Genomic DNA, 13,444 nt, shown 5'->3' with positions numbered 1-13,444 from the left:
TGTCTGCTTCACACACAAACAAAGTGACAGTGACTGCAGCCTTTGCCACCAGAAACATCTTCATTTCAGACAATGTCAGCAGCTGCACCTGCATCGGTCTGATTTTGCTCGTACTCCCATGTGAACAACCATCTCATATTGTTTTGACTGCTCTGTGCATTCATCGGTAGTGTCAGTAATTAGTCTGCATTTCACTTCACTCACAGTTACGCTTGGAAATGGTGTGTTTGTGGACTTTCAGAGTCTTTATTGTGCACACGCTCAGTTGTATTTGCCTCTTTTAATAAGACCGCATCATAAAATAGAACAAACATGAATCAGATGAGCATTTTGTTTCACTCTGATGCTTCACATTCAATGCTCCGTGTAGGAACACAGATGATTCATGCCTCTAGTATTAGTTTAATCTTATCTTATCAAGTATTCATTAACAAAGGTCCACGGAAAGAATCTCTTTTTGTCTCAGAGGTCAATATCCTGCACGTCCCTTTGTCCCATTATCACACATCAGACCAGACCCTTTGATTTGTGTTGTACGGCCCACTGATGCTTGTAATTATTGTAACGTGTCAGATAACAGCATGGAAATGAATTAGACTTGAGGAGAAATATCTGTTGATCATATTGGATTTAATTGAACAGCCTTTTCTTTCAACTGAAGATTACACAGACAAACACAAGAAACAGATTTCACTTTCTGACCCAGTGATGAATAATCTTTCGACAACAGACCGGCTCCATCTTACACTGGCAGGCGTGGTTTGCAGAGTCCTGTTTATGTGAAGGTTTTACATCCTTCAATCTGTTCCTTTTTTGAAATTTTTTTTTTCAAGTCCATGGAGAGGTTTCTGTGAATAATGGCATAATCTATTAAAATAACTGAGGACGAGTATAAAAGTAAAGCAGATCTAAGCTCTACAGGACTAAAAACAGACTGCTTCCACCTGGGCTCACATTGTTTCTACGTGTTGGTGCGACACTGTGACTTCTCTTCTGCCAGGTTGTGATGTTCTTCACAAAGCCTCCTGATTGCTCTCAGTCATTTCCTTTTTCCTATTCGTGCCATCAGCTCTGCATTGGCTGCTGCCTTGGTCCTCATGTCTTGGTTCTTGGCCAGGTCTATTAGGACGCTGAGGATGCTGGTGGGGACGTCGAGGGAGAGGGCGAAGCGGGAGCCCTGCTGGGCTCTCTTTGGCACCTGCGAGGCTGGCCGCGGGGCTCGAGCTCGCCGCAGAACCAAGTGATGCTCAGAGCGGAGCAGCGAGTTCAGCACCCCGCCGCGGTTGAGGATGTCGACAGCCAGCATGTCTTTTTGAGTGTCTTCATTGAAGCGGGAAGGAGGTGGACTGCTCCTCTGGCTCTGAGCACAATAAGGCAGAAGCAGAGCCAGGCAGAGACAGACACGCACACTTCTCATGTTCCAGACTGTCTGCAGAGAGAGGATCAGCCATTGGTCAGTCAGCGATGGAATGCATAAAAAAAAAAGCTTCCTTTACCAAGTCAAATCAAGTCTTATTCTAATTTTCTATGACACACACACACAAAACTAAGAAAGCAATGTCAAAGGTCACAATCTCTATTAATACTCACCCACTGCAACCACTGTGAAAAGTTGGTAACTTGTTCAAAAGGCTTTGGTTCCGAATCAAGCAGCTCAGGTGGTGATCTTTGACTCCCCGATGTCCTATAACAGTTTGTCTTCTGTCTCCGAGCTGCAGGAGGAACAACCTGCGCGGCGGGCGGTCGGATGTTCAACTGGACCCGACAGTCGGCTGCTCGTCCACTACTCCAGACACTTCTTCCCTCTCCGTGTCACTGCCCCTTCCCCTCCGTGTTTTATCTTTTACATCCATACACCCCATCGCCCTCCCCTCATTTCATCTCATTTCCTCTGCGCTTGCTGCCGTCTTTGCCCTTTCTAAAAATAACATGATTGCAATCACAATAACTTGGCGGTAATGGCTTTGATAGTTGCCTCAGTTTGGAGTCAGCGCTGTGCCCGCCCCCTGATCCAAGTCGTAACTGAAAGGTTAAGCGTCCGCAGTTCGTTCTGACAAGCTTTTTTGTTTTTTTGTTTATAATACTAAATTCAATCTGACATGCACATACAACAGTCAAACAGACCAACCTATGGGGGGCATCAGTCAGCAGCCATTGAAACTGGTGTCATCATGTGCCGTTAGGGAAACAACCAGTTACATTTTCATTTTGTTCTTATCTTTTAAAATAGAGCTAGTATTTTGATTTTAATGAGTTTTTTTTGTACGATGCAGACGTCGTACTACTAAAATTGGCTTCCCAGTCAAAACAACTCACTAAATTCTCACTTAAATAATTCCTCTAATAATTTGATTTGTCACTTGTTACAGAGGCTCTTTCAGCAGTCTCACACCTGGTCATACGCAGCATCTGGTGCTTGTAATTTGACACCAGGCTCAGTCATTCTGTGGCAAGAGCTATGCAGGGAGCAATGTAAGGAAATCAAGAAATCAGCTCGCGCAAAAGCCAGTTTGTACATACAGTGACCTTATCTAATGTAAACATTCAACAGTGAATATTCGAAAGCTATGAAAGCTCTCCATTATTCATAGAACAAAAAAAGAAGTACATCTGTTGTGTGGGTGTCAATTTTACAATGACAAACTTAATGGTTCATGATGGAGCTAAAAAATGTTATGTTTTTCTGCACAGCCAGCCTTTTTGGTATTCTTTCGTAGCTTTAGGAAAACACAAAAGATTGGACACTGCGTTGTTGACTTTTAAAAGAACATATTGTATAACAACATAAGAATGCAGAGGAGGAAAAGAGGGAAGTATTGAGAGGTTGAACAATACACTTGCCCTGCAGAGTTATCTCGCCCAGAGGGAGACTCAAGAGGACAAAGCCTACCTTCTTCCCTGAGTCACCCCGAGTCCAGCCCATCAAGGAGCTTATTCTCATCTAACTAATGATGTTAATGTTACAAGTAGAGCCGGATTACAATAGTTGGGCCCCGAGGGGCCTTGGGTTTTCTCAGTTACCCACAGATAAACAAACGTGGGTCAAGCATGCAGCTGTAGAGATGTACTGGGTCATACCAGCAGTAGGACTGTCACAGATACAATATGACGCAGGACAACACGTGTGCGGAAGGTGATGTCATCCCCATAATACAATATTAGAGATGTCACAGCAGGTCCTAGTTTACCATCAAATCAGCCTCCTCGTGTATACAAAGAACTCAAAGTATCTGAGGGCGTCTTAATCATCGGTGAGAAGTGCCAACCCGACTCCTCTGCACACGGAGGTCTGTAGTCCATTTCAGTCCTACAGTAAGGAACCGTTCCAAACACAAACAAGAAGTTGGTTATCGCTGAAACGGCCATGAGAGGACAATAGTAAATCCGAAGTATACCTTCTTCACTGTTACAAAACTTCAGTAGGTAACCCACACTTGTCACTTAACCTAAAAATACAACAAATAGTTGCTGATTTACCTTGAATATTAGTCGATGTAGAGACGCAGAGAGCTTTACCAAGAGACAATAGGAAGAGAAAATGTCAACAGTGCACAGTTGACATGAAAAGCAAAAAGTGCTTTCTTACACAAATGGTGGAACTTTGTCTTGATGAGAACAGGAGTTACATGGAAAGGCAGCATCTCATGTTCACTTTCAGCATCCAGGAGCTTCAAGCATACACTGATCACCATATGTAAACTACATCTCTGCATTCAACCCAAGCTATTTGGAGTCAATTATTCACGGTGCTTCACTCAGGGACCCACAGCGGCAACGAGTCTCTAATCTACGAACCTCAGATCACATGTCCACTTCTCAAACATCTTGGCCATCGCTACACAATCTGTGCTCAGAGTAACATAAACAAAACCACAAAAAAATAACCTATCAAGTCCATTAATCTTCTATCACGCTATTAAATGAATGCTTGCGAGGCACTTGAGCTGATCCCACGTCACCAGTTCATCACAAAGCAAAGACAGATGGGCAACATGTCACAAGTTAGCCTCAGGATCCCGTCTTCAGACAGTGGAAGACAAACATCAGCCAGTCCACATATATACAACATGAAAACTCACACCAAGTCCCCCCCCCCCCGAGACCAACCTGGACTAAAACTGGGAACATTGTCATTGTGAAGCATGAGACCTAACCACTTCCCCACTGGGCAGCCCAGAACTCCAAATAATGCAGATTTCAAATTAAATAAAAAAAAATTATGATTTCAAAGTGTGTGTGCTATGTCAGACAATATGAAGCCAAAACAAATATATAATATATTGAAACTCTGAACTGAACAATGAAGCTTACTGGTGTCTTTACTCATTTCTCATAGAATTAATAAAAGATTAGTGCATTTAAAACTCACAACTTAATACATCCCAGTTTTTAATACTTCGAGTTTCTTAAAAAAATGAGGCATTTTAAGGTTTTATATATTTTTAATTTTTGTCGGAATGAGAGCTTCTGTTATGTACAAGAGTGGACAGAAACAAGTTTTACAGAAATCATAAATATATTCTTGCTCCATACCAGTTATTTTCAGCACGGTTCCTGTCACATCACATATAAGTTGGACTAATATTTGAATCCAGTCTCTCTCCCCTCACTCCCATTACTCTCCAGTACTTTTGCAGTACAATCAATGTGTCACCAGTAATTTCAAGACTCCATGTGTGCAGATTGGCCGCAATCCTCATGGCTGACTAAGAGGAATCGGTGGGAGGAGATAAAAAGAGGAGAGAGAATGGATGGAGGACGACGTGTGGGCAATCCTCAGGTGATCAAGTTCTGCAGTGAGGACAGTGAAGTGTGGTCCAGGATGAAGAAGAGGAGCGAAACGTGGAACACGCCGAACGATGAGACGATGACTGTTAAAACCTGAGCCAGTACATGGCGCTGCGCATTCTGTTGTAGTCGGGCAGCTGCTCGATGGGGCCTGCGGGAGGAGAGCAGTGTGCACACGTTAGAGAACATCCTCAGAGTGAACGACAGAGGAGCAGCAGAGACCAACGCAGAAGCACAACTGAACTCACCAACAGCTGCCACAGCTGGACACTTATCATAGATGTATTTGGAGCAGACGTCCCGCAACACCCTGGGTGTCACAGCCTGAGAGCAGAAATGTGAAGAAATTCAGCTTTTGAAAGACACGAGACGAAGCTGTGGAGCTTCTCCAGACTGTGAAACCTGTATTCAGCCTGCTTACGTCGATGCGAGCGTCCCACTCCGCCAGAGGAATACGCCGTCCGTAATTCAGGACTTGTCTGCCGATGTCGTCACAAATGGGCGTCGTTCCTAAACAGTTTGGGGATGTATATTAGCGGTCGTGCTGAATGTGCGTTTATTTGTGGAGATCATCGGCAGGAACTTGACGTACCATTGAGTTGTCCAACCAGGCTGGCCTTCACAGCGTTCCTGCCTCTGGCTACATCGCTCTCTGTGACTGTGGTGCACAGGTTCATCCTGTGGGGAGAGAAGGCAATAAATCCTCAGAAGTGAGCATAGCAGGCGGATAGCACACAAAGGGAACCTTGATTTCTGAAATATGGTAAAACAAGGGTAGAACAAAGTAATTAAGCCCAGAATTTGTAAATATTGTGTCAACATTTTAAACCTGTGAATCTGTCCATGTTTTGCAATTGTCCCAAGATAATGTCTTCATAGACTAGGAGACATTACCTTTTTCAAATTTAACACACCCAATAAGAAATCATGAGGTCACAATCTCCTGCAAGTTAACTGAGTTATCTAGTTCAGTTGTGAACATTAAGGTTTGATACTGTTCACAGCATCAACTTAGGGACACATCTATATTTACTTTTGTGATAATCTAAATCAATAAATGACATCAGATATTCATATTAGGTATTTTCTATTTTGTGAAATAATCTCACAGCGGGCATAAGCAGAGATTATATTTCAACAGGAAACACTCTGCTATAGTCAAACCGGGCACAAAAAGTGCAAACACGCTACTACCTAGTAATCAAGTCTCAAATATTTACATTCCAGATGCAAGTTTGTTTACTAGATGTTTCAGGAAAAATCACATCAAGACAAATAGCCTCTGGTTAATAAACACACTGTTAACAGCAAAATACCTGAAGGAATTATACCACAAGGCATGTTGTCGTAGCTTGTGTCCGAACATGTTTTTAAGGTAAGGTTAATGCAAACTTAGTTCTATGGCGTCATTGACTCACCTATTTTTATGACATAGAAAAACAAACAAACAAACAGTAAACCCCTTTAAAATCAAGTGGTCTTCATGACCTATGAAGCTTTGCTGCGTTTTCAATCACTGTCATAGAGCTCTGGTCTCATGTTCAGTCCATGTGTCTCTGTACTACAACTTCCACTGACCAGGCATTCTGGGTCCAGTGCATCATGTCGTCGATGTGGTCCTTATCAGCCACAAAGTGGATACCCAGCAGGCCCGTGTCGCTGTAGGAGGAGTGGAAGGCCTGGAAGCTGTGACACAGGTTGTCTTCCACAGCAAGGCGAGCCAGACGGCTGCTCAGGTGCTGCGAGCAAACAGAAGAAGGGCAGTTACTCCTCTGTAGCTGAAACATTATGGGTTATCAGTAATTCTGATATGTAATCTGTGGATCAAGTATTAGAATTAACAATGTCCCAAAAAAAACAACCTAGCATTATTATTTATAGTTTATGAATATTAGTGTTCCTCCCGACAGGTCCGGAGACAGGGATGGGACCCCTGACTCAGGTTTATCAGAGAGAAGAATGTTCTACCCCTCCATTATGGCCACTCAAGACATTATCAACCTCGAGTGGGCAAAGCTTAAAGGGGACTTTGCTAAAACATCAAACTGAATGTTGTCCTCTTTTCTAGAAGGAACATCAGAAACACATTATTAATAAAAAGAAAAAGTACATGTTTCTACCTTTCCACCACCGTACGTGAGGTCGTAGCTGCCGACGATGGCGTTTGCTATCATGAGGGGCACAATGTCTGGGCTGGCAGCACTAGCACCCTCCACAGCAATGGCCACATGTGCCAGAGGCAAACCGTCATCACGCATGCGGATCTGAAGAGAGGCAGGACAGGAACAACTTCAAATAAAAGCGCCACAATGAACAAACCAATATTCAAATGTTCTTTCATTTAAAGCTCTTCAACAGAAAAATCCTCATGTTTAACTTTAGCTAAGAATTCATGTAACGATACATAAATCTACAGTCAGATAAATTAAATTGTCATTATTAAATTGATAAATTAAAGACCTTCTCACCTCACTTCCCGTAAACCGGCAGGGTGACAGCAAGGGGACGGCATCACCTTCATACTCAAACGAGACGCCGCTGAAGTGAGTTTGAGCCAAACCAACCAGTTCATCATGGCTCACACCTGAGAACAACCAACACCAGATCATTCCAGAAGCAGCACAAGTCCACAGGCTACCCGAGAGGACACCTTCGGGGTGAGGAGTAAATACCTCCAGCAGCAGACAGAACCATGCGAGGGGCTTTATAGTGACTGTTGACGTAGTCCACCAAGTCCTGCCGGGTGAGATTCCTGGGAGGATTTTAAAATAGGAGTATTTAAGCTAAAATGCAGTATTGTAACCATATGCATCGCCATGCCCTCCTCTCACCTCGCACTGCTGGATGGGCCCAGCACGCTGTGTCCCAGAGGAGTGCCCTGATAGGCTGTGGCGTGCAGCAAGTCCAGGCAAACTTCCTGCACGTTGCCCTCGACTTCCTCCAGCTCACGCAGCACCACGCCCCTCTGCTGCTCGATCTCTGCCTCGTTCAGGGAGCAGCTCTGCACCACCTCTGACAGCAGCTCCACCGCTGGGAAACAAAGGCACGTGATCACAACACAACATATGTGCCTATTTCCATTAAAATCAAATCTCATCCATCACAGTACAAGGCAAGAGACACAGGTATGACTTGAGAACTGTTGTTTATTGCCACATTTCTCACCTTTTGGCAAGTCTTTGGACAGAGTCTTCATGTAGTATGCAGTGTGCTCCCGGGAGGTGTAGGCACTCAAGTGACCACCCATAGACTCTACCTGCTGCTCCAGGGCAGTTTGAGGGTGCTTCTTGGTTCCCTGCAGGAGGGGTGAAAAAATTAAAATGCAAAGTTTCACATCACTAGATATGTTACAATTCCAACCAGCCTTGTTTTTTTTTTTTTTAATGGTCTGTATCTATCTCGTGGTCATGGGGCATACCTTGAACGCCATGTGCTCCAGGAAAAATCCTGCCCCATTGTTCTTCTCAGACTCATAGCGACTGCCAACACTGATCCACAGTCCAACCTGAGAGAGTGCACAGATGATGCAATTTGAGACAATCCCAAATGGAAATCATTTCAAAGACAAACATATAGGGTGTGTTTAATCAGATATGTTCTATAGCATGGTTAAGAGAAATGTACTTACAGTGCACGTGGCATGTCCAGTATCCTCAGATGCAACTCTCAAACCATTGTCAAGAGGAGTCACACGAGTCTCGGGGGCTCCCAACAAGCTCTGCGCATAGCTGACGGAGGCCTGTCCACGCCTCAGAGACAGCAGGATCGGCTGGGAAGAAAAAAACATTCATTATTTTGTAATCTTAAACAACTGAAAGATGATTACGATGAAAGTGACACCACTAATAACCCACACTATCGCTCTTACTAAAAATAGACTAAAGGAGTGGACAACCTGTATATGAAACAAGGACATCTTAAAGCTAAACGCCTCCAAAGTCCTACAAAACTGTCTGGTACAGTTTGTCTGGTACAGTTTTGTGACCTCAAATCCAGACGACTTGTTGTCAGACGAGAAGCTCATACATTATAATGAGAGAAACAGACACATTTTCTAGTACAGCATCTGTTTGCAGCACATCTGTGATTTATAGAGCATTAAGTACTGCTAAAAGAGCCAAATCTGTCAGTGAAAGTGAAAGAAACAACCAAAAGATAGCAAAGGGAAGAGGTAAACATAAACAACTAGATGAAAGTTTAAGTGGAAAATGGTGCTATGGTTTCTCTGTAAATTTAAAGTCCTTACACTGTTTATTCTCCATACATTTCAGACATGAAAAATAGCGACAGTCACTTATAAAAGGTCTAAAAGATTTTTTTTTTATAATGTCATGATGTGTATATAGAATTCTCCCCGAATTTAAATTGTGTTGATGACCAAATAATTAATGGCGTATTTAACAAGTATACCAAATAACTCATGTTCTTGTCAAATTTGGAAAAACAACCAGCTGTGCAAGTCTACCCCAACATCATTAGTACATTTAATCTCAAAGAGATGCCCAGCTGTTTCAATGTCATTATTACAGAAAGAACAGCTGTTGCAAAGAAAACTTATATCGACGTCTCGAAGATTCCGCAGGAGGACAAGTGATCATGAAGTGTTCCAGAGTGAACTTCCTACACTGGAAGGATCTATTTCCAAAGTCAAAACGCTAAGGCTGCTAGCCAGGCAGCTTCGAGGGCAAGTGAGGACAAACAAGTTTCCTGAGCATGTACCTGATCAAAAATGACTAAAACAATGACCACCCCTAGCAAATAACCCGAGTGACAACCTTGAGTTGCACGTTAAGCGGCTGTCGCGAGCGTTTCGCGTATATTTACCAATTGACCTTGCATTCACTGCGAGCTAACTGATGCTAACCGGATAGCTAACCGCTTCCGACCGCTGGGCCAGCTGGTTCGCTTCGGTACTTTGCCGACTGTTCTGCAACCACGTAAAGAAACACGGTTTTAATAGTGAAACGTAAACTCACACTGCGGTTTTTGGCGAGGGAACGACCCACGGTGCTCCCGACTCGGCACACGGACGCCGCCATTTTTAACACAGGGTGCTCGAAGGCGGAGTGGACTGGGCGGCCGCTTCTCTTCTTCAGCAGAACACAGAAGGTTGCAACTGGGTGTTTGCGCCATCTACTGTACAGGAAGCATTACTGCGCTATTAGAAACTCCTCGTTCCCAAATACAAAATATAACGCAAAAAAAGACCAAACAACATTTAAAAGTACCTGTTGAACTGATATTTTATTATTTGGAATTTGTCTGTGTTTTGAAGGCTCTTGATGACATTTTACCTAATAACAGCTTCAGAAATTATTCACTCAAAGATTGCTTTGTCTGACCCAGGCCAACTATTGTTGACATCACCAACGCTACAAAGAATTTCTCTCTGGGTTTAATATAATATTTCTATTCTATTCTATTCTGTTCTATTCTATTCTATTCTATTCATGTATTGTACTCCCATATCCCTAAAGCTATAGTATAAATATAAGCTCACACATGCATACAAACAGTAAAAAAAAGCCTGTGACGTCACTTGGACTGTTGTTTTTATCCTAAATCACAGGAGAAAAAGAACAAATTCTGTCACTTCCGTCTGAGTGAAGACTTTCGAGAGGTTGCCAGTGGGGAATCCAAAATGGCCGACAATATGGTGGCTCCCTAGAGATCGCCGCCATATTGTTCCGCCATTTTGTTCTGAATCACCACCACAGCGCCACCCTTGGTGGGAGGCGGTAGTACATGAAATATGGCCGCTTCCTTCTTGGGATCCTCGAACTCCACTCGCGTTTGCTCCGCTCCTCCCTTTCCTGTTTCTGGTCTGACGTCACGTGATCACTCAGGAACAGTTTATGGTTACTCATACAGTATTGAGCCCCGTTTCCACAGTGCCCCTTGGTGCCGGTACGGGTCAGGTCGGAACCGGTTGTTGTGCGTTTCCACTGACTCAGAACCGTTACCAACCGGTACCATTGGTAACCATTTCTCGCTACCCCTCCACTTGGGGTACCAGGCACAATGTGCCGGATATGAGGGGGAGGAGTTTCAACACTGCCGTCTGCTCATTGGTCCGTGACAACCGCTGTTCTCCCAGCAAGCAGCCATTTCCAATCAGTTCTTCTGCAGCAATCAGGAAACTTTTTTGAAAATGTCCTCCCGTTATGGCGTCACATCCTGCATGATTACGCAACCGTTCATAACCCCGCCTACATTTCAAACCGTTCCCCGTGTAATGGAAACGCGGCACTGATACGGGTCTGGTTACGGATAGTCAACCCCCACCTGACCGGCACCGGTACCAAGGGGCACTGTGGAAACGGGGCTTTACATTTTGAAAAGAACCGGAGAACTATATTCTGTACAAAACAACATGTGAAGTTAATATTGAAGAGAAAAACTTTATTACCTATTTTGAATTCAATGACAAGAAATTCTGCACTATTGTTAATCTCTATATTTTATATTATTCACCCTCATCACTCCAGACCCCCTACACACACACACACACACACACACACACACACACACACACACACACACACACACACACACACACACAGTCCACTACTACGTGTTCTTCTAATCAAGGGTGTAGGAATGACTTTAACATTGGGGGGGACACATATTGGAAACCTGACAGATCTGTAAATAGTTTGAGCAGAAATATGTCATGAATGAACGACACTGGAATTTTTTATATATCTCTTTTTTCTGGGAGACTCAAAGATGCTTTACTTTGCTTTACTCATTCAGTCCATACTGGACGTTGAAGCCTCAGCTGCCCAGAGAGTGATGGCCAAATGAAGCTTCATGAAACACTGTCTTTATTTTCTGGAGCCACTAGATGGCGCTGTCTGTTCAACAAACGTTTGAAAGGCCACTTCATCGCCAGTCTTTCAGACTCTATCTTCAAACCAACAGTGCCATCTAGTGGCAATCTGCACCATCAGCAACAACCTCCAACCACTCACTCTCACACTGCATTCACCCAGGCAGTTTGGGGTTCAGTGTTTTGCCCAAGGACACTTCGGCATGTTGGCAGGCAGAGATGGGAATTGAAGTTGCTACTTTCCAATTGGGAGGCGAGCGCTCTACCAAGCGAGCCATGGCGCCCTGCCCACATTGTTTAAAGACATTTCAGTGACGATGACAAAGGAAGTAAAGGCAGAATAATCCCAGGAGGGGATTTCAACTGTGATTTGTGTAAAGGAAAAAAAAAGATCAATTCCCCTTGGATCCTGGACCCCCCAGCAGGAAATCCAAAGCACTTAAATACGTGTCAGAAGAATTATACTAATTATACAAGTATACAACCATTTGATTGGCAGCAGTTAACGGGTTATGTTTAAAAGCTCATACCAGCATTCTTTACACATACAAACTGTAGCACACAAAAAAGCACATTTAATAAAAAAAAAACGTTATTATGGTCTTACCTTTACTTATAAATGAAGTCGAGAGGAAAAAATAAACGATCGCTGCCGCTGCACTTGACTTGCCAACTGTAGCTTGTTGTCACTTATTCTGCAGCCGAGGAGTTGCAAGAAGGATCCCTGGGATCACTAGCGCCCTCTACCATGAGGCAGGAGAACTGCGTGCCTCACCCAGTGCGTCTTCGCAGCCGTTTTATGATTGCTCAGCACAAGAAACACGTTACACACATACAGTTGTTGACAAAATACTCTGTACATTATATACCTCAGTTAACTAAACTATGGAAATTTATAATATAATTCATATAGCAAAAGTGTTTGAACATTTTAATAGCGACATACAGAGAGATAGCAATATGGTCTCACTGCACAGCAGGCCAGCAGTTAGCCGAGTCATTGCGCAATCCATGGTGAGGCTCAGCTGGCTGCTGCCTCACCGCAAGTCTCTTCTCAGTATTTGAACGGTAAATGTGAAAATTCAGCGATTTTTAATAAAAATAATCTAAAACTGGTGAAGTTAAATGGAAAATAACTTTATAGTATAATCACTGGATACATATAACAATTTAATAAAAAAAATTTCTTTTTACATTTTTTTTCTTTCCATGATGGCAGGTGAGGCACTGCCTCCCCTGACTGCACGTCACTGATTGTAGTACCTGTGCTCTCTTTTTGGGTGTTGCATCCACAGCTGAATGATGCATTGGGAAAATTTGTGGATTTTCCGGCATAATCGACATGCAGCCAGCCTCTGCAAACTGTGCACTCCACCCATTCCAGAATGTCAACCTGTGGATATAAAATCCTGCAAAACAAAAGATGTGTTCACGTAATTTAAAAAAAAAATAAAAATTTCTTTATGATAAAGAAACAGACAAAAAAAAATTAATATGAATGGATGAAAAGGAGAGAAGAACAATTTTATAGTGATCTGAATCACACACACATTTAATTTACATTGAGTGGGTCCCGTCACTTCCTGCATGTGCGTGTCGCCTACTATCATCCTGCGTGTTTGGTCAACATGTCACTTCCGGTGGGTCGGCTTTCGTGTACGTAACTTCCTGCATGTTCGGTGGTTACATCACTTCCTGTGGGTCGGCTTCTAAATACGTCCCTTCTGGTGCGTCATTTAGTGTCATTTCCGTCCATGCTTCCGCATAGCACCATTTCAAGATGGCGGCGCCCGCAACACCGCCATCTTGGTTTTCCCTTTAGAC

At 43.4% G+C, this 13,444-nt stretch overlaps 2 protein-coding genes across 2 annotated transcripts; both read right to left on the bottom strand.

Moving 5' to 3' along the window:
- Positions 1 to 612: 612 nt before the first annotated feature.
- Positions 613 to 1,811, bottom strand: LOC308108916 (uncharacterized protein). Its single transcript, XM_080462228.1, has 2 exons — positions 1,591 to 1,811; positions 613 to 1,429 (listed from the first exon to the last, which is right to left on the bottom strand). Exon 2 carries the CDS (start codon positions 1,415 to 1,417, stop codon positions 1,040 to 1,042), a length of 378 nt encoding a protein of 125 aa, XP_080318354.1. The 5' UTR covers positions 1,418 to 1,429; positions 1,591 to 1,811; the 3' UTR covers positions 613 to 1,039.
- Positions 1,812 to 4,426: 2,615 nt separating this feature from the next.
- Positions 4,427 to 9,924, bottom strand: uqcrc1 (ubiquinol-cytochrome c reductase core protein 1). Its single transcript, XM_080460695.1, has 13 exons — positions 9,765 to 9,924; positions 8,417 to 8,557; positions 8,207 to 8,293; positions 7,954 to 8,083; positions 7,620 to 7,818; positions 7,461 to 7,540; positions 7,257 to 7,372; positions 6,909 to 7,052; positions 6,367 to 6,527; positions 5,381 to 5,466; positions 5,210 to 5,298; positions 5,037 to 5,112; positions 4,427 to 4,939 (listed from the first exon to the last, which is right to left on the bottom strand). Exons 1-13 carry the CDS (start codon positions 9,825 to 9,827, stop codon positions 4,875 to 4,877), a joined length of 1,437 nt encoding a protein of 478 aa, XP_080316821.1. The 5' UTR covers positions 9,828 to 9,924; the 3' UTR covers positions 4,427 to 4,874.
- Positions 9,925 to 13,444: the final 3,520 nt, after the last annotated feature.

The sequence above is a fragment of the Lipophrys pholis genome (genome assembly GCF_963383615.2).
Source record: "Lipophrys pholis genome assembly, chromosome: 4".
Lineage (NCBI taxonomy): Eukaryota > Metazoa > Chordata > Actinopteri > Blenniiformes > Blenniidae > Lipophrys > Lipophrys pholis.
This window is presented reverse-complemented; position numbering and strand designations above follow the sequence as displayed.